The 20,341-nt window shown below is 45.3% G+C and overlaps 1 protein-coding gene across 3 annotated transcripts in view; it reads left to right on the top strand.

Moving 5' to 3' along the window:
• GARRE1 (granule associated Rac and RHOG effector 1) overlaps positions 1-20,102 on the top strand; it is an 85,109-nt gene extending 65,007 nt beyond the window's left edge. For all 3 annotated transcript variants that reach the window (XM_070387977.1, XM_070387976.1, XM_070387978.1), the window contains exons 7-14: positions 671-829; positions 3,562-3,659; positions 7,334-7,459; positions 8,580-9,613; positions 13,538-13,703; positions 14,444-14,581; positions 16,959-17,037; positions 17,525-20,102. In XM_070387977.1, the coding sequence (XP_070244078.1) occupies positions 671-829; positions 3,562-3,659; positions 7,334-7,459; positions 8,580-9,613; positions 13,538-13,703; positions 14,444-14,581; positions 16,959-17,037; positions 17,525-17,836 (2,112 nt within the window). In that variant the 3' untranslated portion in view covers positions 17,837-20,102. The remainder of the gene's footprint in view (positions 1-670; positions 830-3,561; positions 3,660-7,333; positions 7,460-8,579; positions 9,614-13,537; positions 13,704-14,443; positions 14,582-16,958; positions 17,038-17,524) is intronic.
• The last annotated feature ends 239 nt before the right edge of the window (positions 20,103-20,341 follow it).

Below are 20,341 nucleotides of genomic sequence, written 5' to 3'. Positions count from 1 at the left end.
CCCTTGTCCTGTGTTACTATCAGAACCTAGGAGGCTCTTATGGTTAATGTTTCAGTGAAATAAATAAGAGGAGAAATCTTGCTCTAGTACTCAAGTAATTAGGACCGTTTGTGGAGCGTCCTATGTGCCAGGCATGTGTTAAATGTTTCCCATGTATCCTCTCAGTTAATGCTCACCCATGAGGTAGGCACAGCCCTTTTCCCCACTTGTCAGAGGAACGGGAGCCCAAGGCTGCACAGCTAGAAAGTTGCAGACTGGAATTGGAGCTTATGCTGACCACTTTTTCATCCAGAATAGGAATGAAGTTTTCTGGTATTTACTTGTATCAGATGATTTCCTTTCCTTCCTTATTCAGAGGGATTCAGAACTTCAGAATTCCTTATCCAATTTGCATCAGTAGATTGCTAAATAATGCTGTGTTTTGTGCTAGAATAGAAATCACATGTGTATTAATGCACATGTATCCATATCTAGCCAGTCACAGGTTTGAGAAAATCTTTGAAGGTAATTGATGAGAATTACTTAAGAAATCAAAAATGAAGTGACTTGGGAGAAAATAAAATTCTCTTCTCTTGAGGGCTATTTTGTACCTATAAATGCATTTCTGTAAATTTTGGAACCTTGTATGGCTTTATTTTGAGGTGTGAACTCTCTTTTTATCAATCTGTAGCATACGATGTTACAGCTGATCAAGGAGGCAGGCTGCTATAATGGAATGACACCCAGGGACGACTTTCCTGTGACTGAAGTCCTGAACCAGGTGTGCCCATCCACGTGGCGGGGTGCCTGCAAGACTGCCGTGCAGCTGCTGTTTGGCCAAGCTGGACTGGTGAGTGAACACTTGTGAAGGACAGGGGAGAGTAGAGGAAGACATTTTAAGCACGTGAGCATGTGGTGTGGGCTCATGTGTGAAAACATTGGATAATATAAACAGCCCTTTGGTTGCTGCAGAGTTTAGACAAGATGGGAAAGGAAGAGCATCATTAAAAGGTCTTTTTTTGTCCTTTACTAGATTGATGTTATGTATTTGCAGGGGACCTAGTTGCAAAATGGTGTCTCAGGCTTTCCAGATTTTAAGGAAACCATTACATTAGTGATGATTTGGTAGGCCCTTTCACCTGGCCTGACTCTCCAGGGCTACAGTGGGTGTCTTTCTGTTGCTCAAACACAGCAGCCTTCTTCCTGTCTCAGGTTTTGCCCTCGATGTTCCTTTTCCCTGAGAATACTCCTCTCAGATCTTCATGTGACTCTCTTTCTCATTTTCCTTACATCAGCTCAAACATCACCTCCTCCGATGATATAAGTATTGCCCCATCCAGTCACTTTGTATCCCAGCTCTCTGTATATCTCCTTTTATACAATAAAAATAACAACAGCAACTCCAAACTAAGTTTGATCTCTTCACCTTTGGTGAGAAGAATAACTTTTGCCACATTTGGGTGGGTTAGGAAATCAACATCTAGGTGTCTTTAATTTTTGTTTTTTTTTTCACTATTTATTTGGTTGCACCGGCTCTTTTGTGACACTCAGGATCTTTAGTTGCTGCATGTAGGATCTAGTTCCCTGACCAGAGCTCAGACCCGGGCCCCCTGTATTGGGATTGTGGAGTCTTAGCCACTGGACCACCAGGGATGTAACAACATCTAGGTTGTTGTCAGGCGCCTTTGATCTGTGAACCTTATGTATTCATCCTATGTTCTAGCATGAAAGATTGCTTTCTGAAGTGTTATAGGTCCTCCTCCAGGGGATCTTCCTGACCCTTGGAGGAAGACATGGCAACCCACTCCAGTAATCTTGCCTGGAGAATCCCATGGACAGAGGAGCCTGGCAGGCTACAGCCCAGCAGGTCACACAGAGTCTGACACGACTAAAGCAACTTAGCACACATGCATAGCATTTTAGAGATTAAAGGAAGCTAATTAGAGATCAAGATAATTAAAGAACTGTTTCTACTCTGATTCCTACTTTATTCATAAAAGGAACTGTTGGGAGGATGCAGTCCTTCTGTTTGGTGTGGGTGAGCGCTCCAGTGGCCCAGCTCAGGGTAGTACTTGCTTTGTAGAGGGCCAGGTGGGGCCTGTCCACAGTGTTGAGTTACATTTCCCTTAAAATCTGTTCCATAGTATAGGAACTCCTGAGAAAAAGAGTCAACTGGAGACCCCTGGAGCCCACTGCTTTGAGTAGATTGATCCATATTCCCAAAGACCATTTTAAGCAGCAGCAGCAGCAGGGGAACCATGTCAATAAGTTCTCTAGAAAGGAGAATGTAAAATAAGGCAGGAAGACCCAAAGGCGGTTTTGAGAAAACATCAGTTAAAAAAAAATGTTCTATGTTATTCAGAGAGCAAAAACTTCTTCCTAGTTCTCTGCTCCTTGATCCCAGGGCACCTTTGTGTGTGACTGATGAAAAACTTCAGATTATTGTTCTGGGGATGGGAGGAGAGAGGAAACACCTGCTTGTTCCAACAATGGCTATTACTTGGACAGGAAGTCTTTCCTAAAGAAGGCTGCAGACCAGCTGTGGGAACTTACAGCTGTGGAAATCGGCTCCATTAGATGCTGAATTTGGAATCCTACTAAGCAACTCTGCACAGCTTTGCCCTTCCTAAAATATTACAGATTTGTTTTTAAAGTGTTTTATGATTATTTTCTTAAATTTCTTTTAGTTATTTGAAAATATATTCATCACTTTGTTACACCCTTTGAATTACAAAGGATACTATATCATCTGTGTAATATTAAAGACTCTCCTCAGGACTTCCCTGGTAGTCCAGTGGTTGAAACTGCACTTCCAATCCAGGGGCCACGGGTTCAATCCCTGGTCAGGAAACTAAGATCCCACATGCCGCATGGCACAGCCAAAAAAACGAAAAACAAAAAGCTGAAGAAAGACACAACTCTCTTCGAGGGAGTTCCCTGGTGGTCTAGTGGTTAATACTCCATGCTTTCGTAGCTGTGGCCCGGATTCAGTCCCTGGTTGGGGAACTGAGGCCCCACAAGTGCACAGTGTGACCAAAAACAAAACGAGAGAAAATCACTGAGAAAGGACTGGTTCTGCATTTTTCCTGAAGTAATTCTGTTCTTATTGATGGTTGAGGATAAAATGGCCTTAACAAAAAGCCTCACCATCTTCTGGCTCATATTTGGTCATTACACGTAGGCTGCTCTAAAAGCATTGGTTTGATTTTTAATGACATTTTTACTTCTTTCAAGTGCATCAAGTGAAAAAATACTTAGATGAAGGAAACAAAGTAATTCCTAATTAATGTATTTACAGCTTGGAAGAAGTACTAAAAATGATTGTGAAGTTCAGTACATCCTGCACCTAGAATGCAGTTTCTCTTTTTTTGAAGTATTACTGTTTTCAGTCATCTTTATTACTTGCTGTTGTCTCCATGGGATCCTGACTGGCCTGTGTGTTTCTGTGTTGCCAGATAGTTTGCTGTCTTACCAGAATAGTTCTTACCAGAGTCACTCAGCATTGATAGGCTCATGCATTTGATTTGTTTATGATCCATTTTTCTCTTTGAAAGCTGATTGTTGTTTTTGTTTCTCTCTTAGGTGGTAGTTGACACAGCACAGATTGAAAATAAAGAAGCCTATGCCCCCCAAATCAGTTTAGAAGGCTCCAGAATTGTGGTTCAAGTCCCATCCACATGGTAACAGAACTCTTACACTAACACAGGCCTAAGCTTTGATTGATGTTTGCACATCTTTGAAAAGATTGCATTGCTTGTGACAAATTTGTTACTGAGTCCACAGCTTTTGAACAGAGTATATCATTTTCTCTAAGTCACCCAGCATTTCTCTGAAGCTGAGTATAAAACATAGAATTTCTTCTCCTTTGTTCCAGCAACAACCCTGCTGACCTAGAGGTCATGTCAATACATACCCAGTGTCATTGAAAATCAGAAGGCAGACTGAGCTATTTCATTTTTAATTATTTGCTTATATTTATAAACTTATAATGAAGTATTCTTAATTTATTCTAACAAAAGCCCCTACAAATCAGTAAGAAATGGGCAAAGCACATAGACAGGTAAATCAGAGGAGACATGGTCAACGAAGAGGTGAAGAACATGTATAACCTCACCTAACAAAGAAAGGAAGGCAAAGCGGAAAATACAATGTCATTTTGCCCATCATGTTATTAAATTGTTTTAGAATAACAGTACTAGGTTTGGTCCAGACTGTACAAAAACCGGCACAGATGTTGTTGAATAAATCACACAGCCTTTCTGGAGGGCAGTTTCATTTGTCAGAAGCCTAAAATAAGGGCTGTGACCTCAGCAGTTCCACATCTAGGGATTTATCCTTGTGATGTGCCTACAGATTCAGTACAGTTTTATTAGTAAATAGGAAAAATTAAACATATATTGGAAGACTTTTGCTATTAAAATCATGGGCAGAATGAATATTTAACTATATAGAAAATGTTCGAAGTAATTAGGTAGGAAGAGATAGTAAGGAATAGTGACACTATTTGGGCCCGTGTGGACTAACGTGGTATTTGGGTAATGCATTTGAATTCTATTTAAACCATTTCTTCTTGAAATGTGAAGGGGGTCCAGTGGAGATTCTGCTTAAAGTTTTAGAATTTGTTAATATATCAAGTGTGAAAGCAAAAGTGTTAAGTCACTCAGTCATTTCCAACTGTTTGTGACCCCAGGAGCCCAGCAGGCTCCTCTGTCCATAGAATTTTTCAGGCAAGAATATTGGAGTGGGTTGCCATTCCCTTCTCCAGGGGATCTTCCTGACCCAGGTATCAAACCCGGTCTCCTGCATCGCAGACAGATTCTTCACCATCTAAATGGTTGGTGATTTACGTCATGTCCCAGAATCTCCCTTTGTGAGTTTCTCCACAGATTTCTAAATTTGATTATTAGTTAATTTATATTCAGGTCTTCATTCCTATCAAACAGTAGATTTTTTTTTCTGGACTCAGCTTGCAGGATCGTAGCTCCCTAACCAGGGATTGAACTTGGGCCCGCAGTAGTGAGAGTGTGGAGTCCTAACCACTGAACTGGCAAGGAATTCCCCAAGCAGAGGATTAAAAGCTCACATTTTTGTAAGAGTTTTGTGTTCCTGAAATTGTTTTCTAATTCAGGTTCTTATTGAAAAATATTAAACTTAACTAGGATTCTCATTTTAAAGAAAACATTTCCAACTCTTGGATAATTGGGTGGATATAAACAGCTAGTACTAAAATGGTTAACACTGCAGTTTACTTCCAGAACTCTCCCTTTATGATTGATTTCCTTTGTAATTCATTGCCCGTCCTTGAAAGACCTCACAAACTGCTCCCTCTGCTGGCTACTTTTGGTAAAAATGGCACAGTTTTCATGTTTTTGTTTCAAGTTACGAAATATGTGCTTGTTGAGAAGAACTCAAAAAGAAGTAATTGCTTTATTCCAACTTAGAGAAAATGAAATTATTAGCAAAACTAGTCAAGAATTTATTATTTGCTTTGCTTTTAGCATAATGAAGTATCTAGATTCTTTTTTCCCCCCAAAAGTAGTATCTTACTTAGATTTTTAAATTGTCATATTTAAGCTGTTACCCATTCTTTCTTTCATCAAATATTTACTGAGTACCTAATATGTGACAGACACTATTCTAGGCTCTGGGAATTAAATCAGAAGCAAGACAGACAGGGTCCCTGCCCTTAACAGAGCTGGCTTTGTAATGGCGTGGGGGTTGGGGAGGGGACTGTTAATAAGTGTAGGAGTTAAGTTCAAGCACTGGCAAGTGTACAAGGGGAATAAGAGTAGAGTGACATCATCTGTTAGAGAATAACAGGTAGAGATGGCAAGAGGAAGCTATTTTGGATGAGGAGGTCAGTCATGAAGGGTCTCTTTAAGGATGTGACATTTGAGAGGAGCCTGCCACGCAGAGAGCAGATGGGGAAAGCATCGCAGGCAGAAGGAACAGCAAATGCAGAGACCTGAGGAGTGCACTGGTGTGACTGGAGGTATGCTGGGTGGGGGTGAAGACAGGAGTCGTGGAAGCCAGGACTTGCAGGGTCCCTGGGGGACTAGGGTTTTATCTAAGAACAGGTAGAAGGTTTTAAGCCAATCAGGGTAATTTGTCAAAAAGAATAGGTTTAGTTTCTTCAGGGGATTTTACTGATGAGTTCTCAAGACTGATGAATAACATAAAAATACCATTCTGTTGATTTTTAGAAAGAAATTATTAGTATCACCAGAAACCATAGTACTGCTTTCTGCATGACCAGAAAATGCTCGCTTAGTGGGCAGACATGTGACCAGCCAGATCACAAGCAGAAGTTGGCTTGAGAACATAGAGCAAGTATGTCCTGGTGATCAGCGATTCCAGGCTGAGAGAATCTGGTGCGTGGACCTCAGCCAGGTCCACTGGCCAGGATTCTCTCCTAGGAGCCCAGGGTCTCGTCGGGTGCTGGCAGAGCTTGCCTTGTTGCTTGCTTTCTCCAGGGTTTCTGAAACTGGCCAGCTCACACCCTCACATATATTTCTTCTCAAGCCAAAGTCACATTGGGGAGTGCTGCTGCCTCCTTAGGATGGCTTTGGCAAGTGTTATTTAGCTGAAGTGTTATTTAGCCTACTATTTAGCCCCCGGAACACTCGGTAACAGACAGCATCTTCCTGGTTCTCCCTCTCAGAAAACGCCTCTTGGTGGAGGTGCCCGGGGTGGGCAGTGGGGACCTGAATGCCAGCGGGAAGGCAGCTCTCAAAGGGGAGCAGTTGAGGCAAAGGCAACAGCATGAGAGATCCTGAGATGTGAGCAGATCCAACATACTCAGGGCGTATGAGAAGCCTCGTAGTTGGGACACTGTAAATAGAGGAAACAGTGAAGAGGACTGTGTCCAGAGAGGCAGGAGGCCCAGGTCACAGAGTCTGGAGGGCTGAGCTGAGGGGTTTGCATTTTATTTCAGCCACAATAGGATGCCACTGGAGGGTTTTGCACAGGGGAGTGGTGTGTTCAGATTTGTGCTAGAGGAGGCTCACTCTCTTGCTGTGTGGAGGAAAGTCAGGGCTGAAGCTGGTGTGGGACAGTGAAAGGGCGTTAGGACACCTGGAAGGCAGCCCCCGCACTGAACTCTTCTCTTCCTGCTAAACAGATTCTAGACAGTTAGAAATCTGCCGAGACGCCAGGCCCTGTTGTATTTCTTCCCCCTCCTATTGCAGAGCATCAAGTCCCAGTGTTAGCCCTGTCATCCTCTAAATATTCTTATGATTACTAAATTTTTCTTTGGTGCCAAAAGTTGTGACCTTTTGTATAAGGCCTGCTTGAAAATTGGAACCCTGTTGTGGAGAAGGGCAGCCTAGACTCACGCAACTTGTTTGGTGCCTAGGTGCCTGAAAGAAGACCCGGCTACCATGTCCCTGCTGCAGAGAAGCCTAGATCCCGAGAAGACGCTGGGCCTGGTGGACGTGCTCTACACTGCGGTGCTGGACCTCACCCGCTGGAGGGCAGGGAGGTGGGTGTCCCTGCCGAGGAGCAGTGTGACCACTTACAGGGTCATGTGAGCTCATGTCACTCATAGTATGTGAGTAAATAAGGCATGAAGGGGAACTTTGGGGCAACTTGTTATTTGGGAATACTTTCAAACTTATATAAAAGTTGCAGGAAGAGAACAGAGAATTGCCCTTTATTTACCCAGACTCCCCAGTTTGTGAACACTTTTGCCTTCATTTGTTGTATCATTTCAGAGTTAAGTCCATCAAGAGCATTTTAACCAAGCTCACATTCTCCCTATGAACTCAGAGCAGAAAGGTGTTTAGAAAATTTACTTACATCTTGCATGAAATTTATTTATATCTGAAAGTACTGACAGTTGCAAGATTATCTATTTGTGAATAAACTTTAGAACTGGTAGAGACCTTGAACATTTAGCCACAGGCCCTCTGCATGTCTTCATTCCTGAGCACACAGAGGTGCAGAACAGCAAGGTGACTTAACCAGGGTCACTGCAGCCATCACCTGCCCAGCTCCCATCCCATGCCCTTTCCATCTCTAGGACTTTCTTTCAGTACTGGAAAAAAGTATGCAGGAAACTTTGGAAGTAACAACCCTCTGTTCTTGGCACTGTCTGTGAATTACCTTCAGAGACAAGCTGGGCTGCCTAGTGTCCCTGGGACCTGCCCACTCACCCCTCTCTGCTGTGTGGATTAGTCTCTTGACCCTCTGCTGGATCTGCCAGGCTCCCCTGTCATCCAGGCACACAGCCGACCTCTGCCAAATGCATCTCCCACGCTAGATGAGGTGTGCTTTGCTCTCCTGCGTTGCAGTCAGAGGATTTCACTCAAAAATCCTCATGCCAGAATCCTAATGTAGTTTTCATGGCCCTGTGTTAGACATGGTGAAAGTGAAAGTGTTAGTTGCTCAGTTGGATATGGTAGATGTTTTATAATAAATATAGATAGTGCTTAAATTACGTACTCTTAAAACTTTTGGGTGTTTATGAAATAAATGAACCCAATTCCAAACAAAGAGGTCTTTTTATTCTTAAAGTCTTTCTTGAACACCAAAGCAATCCCATTTTATTGTCCAATTTGTATACTTTTCTTTTTTTTTATTTTTAATTTCTCTTTCAATAGGGAACAAGCTTTACCCTGCATACAGATCCAGCTTCAGAGGGAGATCTGTGATTTTGGAAATCAGGCTGACTTGCCTTCTGGGAATGGGAACAAGTCTTCAGGTGGCCTGCAAAAGACATTCTCCAAGCTGACCTCCCGGTTCACCAAGAAAGCTTCGTGTCCCAGCTCGAGCAGCAACACGAGTTATTCCATTCCAAATACCCCTTCCAAAAACATCTTCATAGCCGGGTGTTCAGAAGAGAAGGCCAAAATGCCCACTAATATGGATTCAAGGCTACAAAGCATTTTGAACATTGGCAATTTCCCTAGGACTGCAGACCCTTCACAGTCAGCTCAGAATTCCAGTAATCACATGGCCAATGGTTTTCTCCTGGAGAGGCGTGACAACTTCCTGCAAGGGGATGATGGCAAGGACGAGAAGGGTATGAATTTGCCAACCGATCAGGAAATGCAGGAGGTGATCGATTTTCTCTCGGGCTTTAACATGGGCCAGTCACACCAGGGCTCCCCGCTGGTGACACGGCGTAACTCTGCTGCCACAGCCATGGTGACTGAGCAGAAGGCAGGAGCCATGCAGCCACAGCAGCCGTCACTGCCAGTGCCCCCACCATCGCGGCCACCCCAGGCTGGGGCGCACACACCTCTGACACCCCAGCCGGGCCTGGCACCTCAGCAGCAGTCCCCAAAGCAACAGCAGCCCCAGGTCCAGTACTACCAACACCTGCTGCAACCTGTCGGACCACAGCAGCCCCCGCCCCAGCCCCGGGCCCCTGGGAAATGGGTACCCGGCTCATCCCAGCAGCCAGCGCAACCTGTCGGAGCTGGTCTGTCTCCCCTTGGCCAGTGGCCTGGCATATCTGATCTCAGTTCTGACTTGTACAGCTTGGGTCTGGTGAGCAGCTGTTTGGATGATGTGATGTCGGAGGTTTTGGGACAAAAAGCACAGGGACCTAGAAATAACACCTGGCCAAACCGTGACCAAAGCGATGGAGTCTTTGGGATGTTGGGAGAGATTCTGCCTTTTGATCCTGCAGGTATGTGAGCCCCCTCCCCACCTTGGGGTTTTAACTTAAATAGTATCACCAAGGACTTTATAGGGCCTGTCATGGCCTTCCGTGTGGGAGGCAGTGACTTAATCCCCTTTAAAGACCCTTTCTCACTGTCTGATGGCAAGTATGGGGCAGCTCCAGCAAAGGGAGGAAGCAGTAGTTAGAATGAGTCTGAGAAGGTAAGTGGAACTATTTTCTTATTTTGTAGACGACAGAATTGAGGCTAAGAGAAGCCGAATGACTCAAAGTCCCATTAGTCAAGAGGGCTCCAATCTGAGCCCTCCCATTCAGGGCAGCCAAAATGGCCCTTCGTGGGCTTCTTTTTTCCTAATTACATATTCTGTTCTGTGATTCTCTTTTGCTTAAAGTCTAGAAGCCATGAAAGGTGGTAAAGCACCCTCCTACCTTCATAGAATTTGGCTTTTCCTGGCCTACACAGTGTGAAAGTTCCCCAGAGTTATCTCAGGAAATTAGAAAAAGAATTTAGAAACAAAACAAAAATAAACTAGGAGGAGGAGTTACATATAAAAGTTGTTCTACACCTGAAACTAAAATGATATTGTAAATTAGCTATATTTCAATTTCAAAAAAGGATAAAAGCTAAAGCTAAATAAATTTGAAAGAAAAATATAGTAAACCTTATAAATCTAAAAGACGGGTCTTTAGAAAACCAGTAAAATAGAGAAGCCAATTTATTGTAATCCTGATTAAGGCAGAGCAAAGAAAAACAAGATTAGGAAAGAGAAAGGTAGCTACAGATAGAGGAGAGATTCGGAGAAGGCAGTAGCACCCCACTCCAGTACCCTTGCCTGGTAAATCCCATGGACGGAGGAGCCTGGTAGGCTGCAGTCCTTGGGGTCGCTAGGAGTCAGACACGACTGAGCGACTTCACTTTCACTTTTCACTTTCCTGCATTGGAGAAGGAAATGGCAGCCCACTCCAGTGTTCTTGCCTGGAGAATCCCAGGGATGGGGGAGCCTGGTGGGCTGCTGTCTATGGGGTCGCACAGAGTCGGACACGACTGAAGTGACTTAGCAGCAGCATAGGAGAGATTAAAAGAACTTTAAGGGTTTCCCTGGTGGTTCAGTGGTAAAGAATCCACCTGCCAGTGCAGGCGACACAGGTTCAATCCCTGATCTGAGAAGATCCCATGTGCCACGGAGCAACTAAGCCTGTGTGCCACAACTACTGAGCCTGTGCTCCAGAGCCTGGGAGCCTCAACTACTGAGCCTGTGCACTGTAGAACCCGTGCTCTGCATCAAGAGAAGCCACCGAAATGAGAAACTGTGCATCACGGCTAGAGGGTAGCCCTCACTTGTCACAACTAGAGAAAAACCTGCACGGCAACAAAGACCAAATAAATAAATAAACCATTAAAAAAAAAAAAAACTACTTTAAGACATTATCACATATGATGTGATGATACCATACTAGAAAACTGAATGGAAAAGAGAATCTTTTCTAACAAAACATATGTGATCAGAATTGCACCAAGTAGTGGAAAACCTACCCAGTCTATTCCAGGAAAAGAGATTGGAAAGGGAGTTATGAAGCCAACATGATTTTACTGTAAAAATGTAACTTTTTATGAATGTAGATAGATGCAAGAATATGTAGCAGTATATCAAAGGAGTTATATCTGGTTCACTTCAGTAGTATAAGATAGTTCAGTCTAAGGAACTCAGCTCCTGTACAATAATCTGTTATTTCACCCAGTAAATGAGAAAAATTCATACAGCAGAAGATGCCATCAAGACATTTGGTAAAAGACACCAGCAGTTCTTAAGTAAACTCAAAACATGAATAGAAGGAAATGTCTTGAATATGGAAAAGATTATCTACCAGTAGCCAGTAACAAGTAACACTTTGTACAGTGAAACAAAGTCATTCCAGTTAAATCAAGACCCAAACAGTGTGGCAAATGATACTACCAATACCATGTGACTTTGTCTTGAACTTTCTGGCAAATGTAGCAAGACAAAAACAAAGGAAATAAGTGGTATAATATGCGTTAGAAAAGAGTTTAAAAAAGCACATCTCTTGGGACTTCTTCCCTGGTGATCCAGTGGCTAAGACTCTGAGCTCCCAATGCAAGGGTTGCAGGTTTGATCCCTGGTCAGGGAACTAGACCCCACATGCTGCATACAAGATACAAGATAAATATATACAAATTGATTATTTTTTACTCTAATTTAGCAAATGGAAGTGAAAAATAACCGCCACAAGAGATTTCCGACCAAGTGAACCCAGCATTATCTAAAATTAAAGGAAAGAAATTTTTTTTTATGTCTTCTCAGAATTCTTCATACTGCTGCGTGTGCTCTTTTGTTCTTGCTCCCCTTGTGTGGGTGGATGTGGGGCCCCTACCTTGGGGAAGGTCTAATGGTTCCATGCTGCTATGGAAGAGCAAGCTCCTCTGGCCACCACCAGTGGGGGCTGCTGTGGTACATTTTTTCAATCGCTGAGAAACAGTGTGTACATTTTTTGACAGTCCTATAATTAAATCCAGAGTATTAATGGTGTTTGGCATAACTTCATCATCTTTAATCTCTACTGGGGCCCAAACAGCCTGTATGTCGTTAACCTAGGAATCCTACTAGCTTTTCCTTCTGTATATCCCTTTCTTAACTTCAAGTCCTTCATGTAGCTTCCTGCAGATGCCACCCCATCAGCATAAGGTCTGCGTGGCTGTTTTTGCAAGATAAGGACATTCTGGAAGGATGAATTCCAGAAGGCACCCTTTCAGGCAGGGTCAGCTAGAACTGAGTGCCACCTCTGCACAGGCGCACGCAGTCCCTGCGCGCCCTCTTGTGGCCATCTTCGTGCAGTGCACACATGGTGGCTCCCAGAGAGAGCACTCTAAGGATTGAGCCCTGGTATCTTTCCCACCTTGAAGCTAGAAAGTATTCACTCATGAGTCATATTCAGTTTGTGACCTACAGACATTTTCCTACTGTGTCTTTTTGTTTGACTTTCTCTAAATGTCTCCTGTGCTGTTTTTCTTCCACTGGTACTGGCCTGCACATCCTTACTCAGTTCTGTCCAATATGTTTCCATCCACTTCTTCATACTTAAATTTCACCTTACTCACTATCACTCTTATGATCTTCAGGCTGAATTAGCAGGTCTGCCTTCAGTATCCAGGAGAATATTGGGTCAGACTTGAGCCCAAAGGGGAAGACCGGGTATTCTCTATCTGGCTGACCCTAATGCTTTGATAACTTGCAGGTTATCTCTTAGTTGAAGTCATCATCTGATCCTCTTAGTTGTTAAGTATGTAGCTCCAGACATTGGAAATTTTTAAAGTAACTAGTATTTGCCCAGTATTTTTGCCTGGAAAATCCCATGGATAGAGGAGCCTGGTCGGCTGCAGTCCATGGGATCGCTAGGAGTCGGACGCGACTGAGCGACTTCACTTTCACTTTTCACTTTCATGCATTGGAGAAGGAAATGGCAACCCACTCCAGTGTTCTTGCCTGGAGAATCCCAGGGACGGGGGAGCCTGGTGGGCTGCCGTCTCTGGGGTCGCACAGAGTCGGACACGACTGAAGCGACTTAGCAGCAGCAGCAGCAGCAGCAGCAGCAGCAGCAGCATTATTTGTCTTTCATATTGGCTAAAGCAGACCTTTTTATTCTCTTTGTGCACATTCAGCTTGCCCTGCTCTAGGCAAACCCCTTCTCACAGTCCCTATGCACACACCATTCCCCATCTTTAGACCTGTGTGCTGAAAGCCCCATCTCACCACAGTAGGCTTCTGAGCAAATTCTACAGCCCACTCTGGGCCGCACGCCTGGCAGCCCCTCACCACTCATCACTGTGTTTGTCAACAGGACACCCTCAGATGGTAGGGAATGAAACAAGAGGCCAGTTTGGCCCCCAACCCTGTTTATTACTCTGTCTTAACACAGTGGGTTCAGATCCCGAGTTTGCACGCTATGTGGCAGGAGTGAGCCAAGCAATGCAGCAGAAACGGCAAGTCCAACATGGTCGCCGCCCAGGCAACCCCCGAGGCCACTGGCCACCCATGGATGATGCCCATCGGACCTGGCCTTTCCCAGAGTTCTTTGCAGAAGGGTGAGTGCTGGGTGTGTGGGCGGGAAGCTGAGTTTGGGGTCTGGGTGTTCTGCAGGGGACCTTGGTATATACTCTTAACAGGCCATTCATTTCTAGGCCCCCACGTGAGAATGGCACATGGTCAGATCTTAGGGGTCAGAGTTCCGTGACTGACTAGGATGCCAAGTGGCATGTGGTGTCCCTGTACATACACCATTGGTATGAATTGATGATTTCTGAGACAGGCTCTTCTGCCCTGGACAGAGATCTTATTTGGTGGTGTTTGGGACATAATTGCATGTTCAACAGTCTTTAGCTGAAATGAGCGTGGTGATGAAACCTGTGTCATTTATGGAATGTGATCCTTATAGCCTACAAAAAAAAAAAGCAAAGGTGTACAGTTAAGATTCTGATGTATTGAGAGAACTGTGGATTTTCATCATAAAGACCTTTGGGGGAGTGAATTTTCTTCTTTTAACACCTCTTATTGCTCCCTGATTAATAACTCCACATAGCTAAAGACCATCTCAGCTTTTTGTTTGCTCAAACATGAATTGCATATATACACCACAGCTTCTGAGGCATTTTTAAAGGAAGGAGAGAGACAAGGGACCACTATTGGGTTGTGAGATAAGAGCAGGGAAAAGACTGTTCCCTTAGGGCTGGGGTGGGGGTGGGTGTGGGCCTGACCTCAGGCTGTCTAGCTGGGGTCCAGGCTTGGTGCCTGACGCCTGGGACCAGTTTCTCTCTTTGGCTTTCAGGGATGGCCTGCACAGCGGCTGGGCGGGGGCTCAGGGAGACTCAGCCAGCTCAAGTGATGAGACATCCTCTGCCAACGGGGACAGCTTGTTCTCCATGTTTTCAGGGCCTGACCTTGTTGCTGCTGTCAAGCAGAGAAGGTATGATGAAATATTTAAACCAAAGAACAGAGGGGTGCATGGATGTGATCCACAGCTTAGTCCTCTACAAAGCTCAGTAGCCCCATTGTTTCCAGGTACCCACATTGAGAGAGGGAGAGGACCTTTTCCAGTACTGTCTTGCTGAAGCTTGGGTGGTGATATAAAGTTGGGCTGAGTTTTTACTGGGAGAACAGTCTCATACTCATGGTAGCCCAAAACACCCGTATGACAGGCTAGGGAGTATTACGGAGAGCAGGGTCTGCTGCTCTGGGTCTGCTGAGGCTGGTCTGCATCTTACAGGGGACAGGCCTTTCCGTGGGAGGAGTAGGGCCAGGACAGCCAAGTTCTGATCAACTCACCAACAGGCTTTGCAACCCCAGACATGGGCCTGGCCCTCTCTTACCCTCAGTTTCTTCATCAAAGGTGGAACTGGATAAAAATAACCTCTCAATGGTATTTCAAAGTTGAAAAAAAGTTACAGAGTATATTTGGAGCTAAAGTTTTCAAGTGTAAGTGTTAGTTGGTCAGTTGTGTCTAATTCTTTGCAACTCCCATGGACTGAAGCTCTTTAGGCTCCTCTGTCCATGGAATTCTCCAGGCGAGAATACTGGAGTGGGTTGACATTCCCTTCTCCAGGGGATCTTCCTGCCCCAGGGATCAAACCCAGTTCTCCTGCATTGCAGGCAGATTCTCTACCATCTGAGCCACCAAAGGCATTATGTTTTCAAAAGTAGTCACAAAAATGAAAACGGACCCTGAAAGAAGAATTTGTTTAGAAAGAAATGGAGAGACTGTTGTGGGTGTGAGGAAGCAGAGGCCTGCCTGGTCGAAAGGACATGAGCAGGAATAGAAAGCACATAGTGTCGCCTGGGCGTCAGAAGTCATGCCCACGTGTGATAGGACCAGGGTCTGTCGGATAAGAGTGGGGAGCAGGTAGATGAAGATGGAAGGGCACCTGCGTCACGCAGACTAGGATACACAGAGGAGCCACTGTGATGTTGGCAGTGATTGCTGATCCAGGCTGGGGCGCATTCTCATGCCCGGCCCTGGGCTTGGCATTCACGTACATTTCCTCATTTAATTATCACAAACACTGTGTTTGTTTACTAGGGCTATCATATCAAAGAACAACAGACTAGAGAAGTATTTAACAGCAGGGATTTTTCTCCTAGTTCTGGAGGCCAGAAGCCTGAGATCAAGGTGTCAGCAAGGTTGCTCTCCTCTGAGACCTGCCTCCTTGCCTTGCAGCTGGCCCTCTTTCCCGTGTCTTACATGGTTCTCTCTGTGTACCTCTCTATCCTGATTTTCTTTTCTTATAAGGACAGCAGTCCTGTTGGATTGGAACCCACCCTAATGACTTCATTTTAACTTAGTTGTTTAAACAACTTATCTCTAAATGCAGTCACACTCTGAGGTACTGGGAGATGGGGCTTTCACATATGAATTTGGGTGGGGGAGGGACACCTTCCTTTATTCAGTAGCTCCTGTCATGTACCAGGCACTGGTGATAGAGCAGCAACAAATCAAAGTCCTCTTCTTGATGAAACTGATACTCTACTGAAGAAAGGCTGATACAAAAATCCAGTATGTTGGTTTGGATTAGGTTCTATAAAGAAAAATAAAGCAGGGTATGAGGGCAGAGAATGCAGGGGACAGGTGGATTTCCTGTGTTCCAAATGAGAGTCAGGGAGGCTTCTGATGAGCAGAAAGCTGAACAAAATGATAGAGGAAGTGGCAGTGGGGTGTGGGAGAGAGAAGAATCAAGGGTGAGATGCAGGGTTTTGGCCTGAACGTCTGTGTGAAACAGTGGTGTCATGGACCCTGATGTGGAGGACTGCAGGAGTGGGACTGAGCCTTGAGAAATGCAGACTGGAAATTAGAGAGGCTGACTAGAGGTCCAGCTAGTCACCACCTCAGCAAAGGCCGCTGCTGCGTACTGGAACGCTGGTAGACTGATTTACCTGGCTGGCTGCCTGCTACATCTGCTTTTTTCCTTCTATTTAATTTTTTTTCACGTTAGTGGTAAAAGTAACAGCTGTTTTTTTTTTTTTTTAAAGTCATCTGTCTCCAGTGCATGGTAAACAGTCAGTCTGTATCTGTTGACTAACTTAACAAAAGGCTGGAGCTGGCGGACTCAGCAGCTGAAGCAGCAATGCCAGTCCTCATGCCCGCCGCCCCCCACCCCCAGCCCAGCCCTGTCACGGCCTCCAGAAGGGTACCACACCATGGTGACCCACCTTTGCCTCCTGCACACAGCGGGCCCAAGGCCTCCCCACCCAGAACCAGTGCCTAGAGACACCCATACCAAGCAGCTAGGTGTGCCCTGGAGGGAAGCCGGGTGGCAGGCAGCCACGGCCTGAGTTCTGGGTTCTTTCAGGAAGCACAGCAGTGGTGAGCAGGAGACCAGCGCGCTGCCCTCGCCACCTCTTCTCACCGCAGTGGAGGACGTGAACCAGGTATGTGGGCCCTGCTCTGGCCACAGAGGGCTGGCTTCATGGATACCATGGGCAAGGTTCCAAACCCTTAAGTTTTAAGAGTTGGGTGGGGGATTCTTTGTGGTGAACAACTCTCTTCTATGGTTTTTGTCTAAATGATCAGCCATCTCAGCAGACTCGAGCCACGTGCAGAGGAAGTTCTGGGGCTGTGCTGTCCAGAATGATGGCCATTAGCCTATGTGGCTACTTAAGTTGAAATTACTTCAATGTAAAGATTGAGTTCCTTAGTTGCACCGTCCATGTGTGGTGAGCAGCTGCCGTACTGGGTGGCATGGACAGAGCACATCTGTGGTCGCACGCTCCGCTGGACGGTGCTGCTCCAGGACTGTGGGGAGGGCTGGGGCTCGCGCCGTTTCCTCAGTGGGAATAAGGACTGGAGACTGGGGGAGGTGGGAAAGGAGGATCAGTTGCCAGAAATGCCACTAAAATGCCCTCTTCTGTCTCTCAGGATAACAAAACCAAAACGTGGCCGCCCAAAGCCCCCTGGCAGCACCCTTCCCCGCTGCCCAGCACCCTGCCTGGCCCAAGCGCACCACTCTATGCAGTCGCCAGCCCCGGCAGCCAGTGGAGCGACACCATGCAGATGCTGCAGTCCCCGGTGTGGGCTGCCACCAGTGACTGCAGTGCCGCCGCCTCCTTCGCCTACGTGCAGACCCCGCCGCAGCCCCCGCCCCCACCAGCACACAAGGCAGCCCCCAAGGGCTTCAAGGCCTTCCCTGGGAAGGCTGAGCGCAGACCAGCCTACTTGCCCCAGTACTGACCCCAGGCCCGCCTGCCCACCCGCCCAGAGCTTTTGGGGCCAGGGGCCCCAGCCCAGGGCTGACTGGCTGGCAACAGCCCCCCAGAGGACCAGTGCACCCCTGTCCCAGGCAGGGATCCCTGGGGATGGAGGTGGTTGGCAGCTCCAAGCCTTTAAGGCCTGGCTTCTCAAAACTCTGGAGGCATCAGACACCTGGAGGGCCAGATGAAGATAGCGTTTTCTGACTCTCCTCAGGGAGATGCTGGGGGATGTTCGAGTTTAATAAGCACCTCTGGTGATTCTGATGTAGGTGGGCCACTGGCCACACTTTGAGAAACACAGCTCTCAAGTTTGTAGACCCCACTGCGTGTGTTGGGAAGGCGTTGGGGCTGAAGGCTGAGAGCAAAACTGACCATTCTTCTGAAACCTTCTCTTTCCCTCCTTAACACGTTGAGTGATGACCACACCAATCACTGTATTTTATAGCTATTTTTCATATAGGTTTTTAGTTAAAGTATCTCCTGCCTCAAATGCATTGAATATTTTAAGATAACAAATAGAGTGGCTGGAGATTTTTCAACACTATATTTAAGCTTCTATGAACTGGGCAAAGGATAGCATATTTGTGATGAGAAGCAGTCACCTGGGTTTTCTGTAGATGGACAGCCCCTCGCCACCCTCAGCAGCACCCAAGGGGTGTGACCTTTACCGGATTTACAAAAGCAGGATCATAGCCCTGATGGTGCGTGGAGAGGAGCCTGCTGGCTGCTGTCCGTGTGCGGGATAAAGCTACACCTTCTGCCCTCATATCTTTCCACACACGGCCAGAGGCTTCAATAAGGTTTCCGAGCGTGGGGTTGTGGTCAGGGGGGCTGCAAAGAGACACTTGAAATTGCAGTAACATTGTGAGCTGGCTCAAGACAAACCAATTAAGATGTAGATAGGAATTAATTTAAAAGTTTTTCTTTAAAGAAAAAAATAAACCACCTCATTTTCAGTTAACATGTGCTGTTAAATAGATAACATCCTGTGGATTTAGGGATATTTTTCCAGCCAGAATGGATCCAGAAGAATTGAATGGTGCTTAAATTGAGAAATAATAAATATATCTATATAGACTAGACCTATCCCACTGTATATTAATTGAGGTTACAGAAGTTCTTTATATAAAACTTATTTAAATTTTTCATATTTCATCTTTGAAAAAATCTAATTGAGAAAAATCCATAATATTTTCTGGTATGAAAGTTTGACAGTATTAATATTTTTTTATATTTTCTTAAATCATTAAACCATTTTAATATATGTTAACTACTAATAAATGGTTTATTCTTTCTAACTCCATATAAGCTTTTCCAGCAGAGATTGTAATAACACAGTTATGTTCTCATTTTTCTATGAATGTAAGTAAATTTATATTTAAAAATACCAAAAAGAATATATATATATATATGTATGTAGACACACTAATTATAGAGGACCCTTAGGGTGTCTGAGCCCAGCCATCTGAACCTTTAGTACTGTGGTGCCAGGCTGTCTCCAGGCCTCGGGTGTTGTCTTTTGTGCTGAGTGGGGATGTCAATGCTGCCTGTAGTCATGATCCTCTCACCGTGGGTTCTGAACATTCACCTCACCATGTTTACAGAGAACTGTTTTGTACATAGACTTTTCAGGCACGTGCTCTGCACCGACCCTGGTGGCTCTTGTCCGTGTTGGCTGTCACTGTGTGTGCACTACGTCTGTTGTTATCTGTGGCTGTTTCCTTGTAAGATAGTTTTCTTCTCTCCTTCAGTGATGTGTCTCCAGTACCCCGTGTTTCGAGTTCTATTATACTGAAGTACCCTTGTTTTAATAGTGCCTCCCCAAAGACCTCACCCTGGACAGAGGTCAGTCCTTTATGCTCCAGTGCAGGTGACATCAACATTGCTAACTGTCACTTTCCAGTCTGTTTTTCTCGATTAAGGAAGGCATTTTGTAATTGCGTCTCCATGGGCTGTGAGACTGTGTGAAGCTGTTTGTGTAGTCTCCTTGTGGGTGCTGTGTTCTCAGCACCGCCTTGCTTTGAACACTGGTAATTCCAGGTGCTGCGCTTGGCAGAGGGGTCTCGCCAAACACATGTGTGTGCGTGTGTGAGTATGTGTGTCCTTTGTGTGGCCAGGCGTGGCTGCCTTGCTCGTGTGACTAGTTACAATGCTTCCAAACTGGAACTCTACATTTTGTATCTTACTTTTAAAGCTCCTATAAGTAAAATAACTATTGGCTTTATTAAAATATACCTTTAATAATTTTTGGATCTCTGTCTAAAATGAACTGCAGCAGATGATCATGTCAGAAGCCCTGTCTGATTCATTACTTTGAAAAGCTGCACACGAATAGGTTTTTAGGTCAGCCTGTCCTCTGATTCTGAGCCCTTGCAAGGGTAATACCTCTGGGGGTATTAGGATAAGCTGGGGTTGGGGGTGCTGGCGTACAGAAAGTGGGACAACCTACCACATCTCTTCTGTTGGCTTCCCTGAGGCCAAAGCT

This window comes from Bos mutus, chromosome 18 (assembly GCF_027580195.1).
Source record: "Bos mutus isolate GX-2022 chromosome 18, NWIPB_WYAK_1.1, whole genome shotgun sequence".
Taxonomy (NCBI): Eukaryota; Metazoa; Chordata; class Mammalia; order Artiodactyla; family Bovidae; genus Bos; species Bos mutus.
Note: the sequence above shows the minus strand (reverse complement) of the source record. Positions and strands in the feature narration are given on the sequence as shown.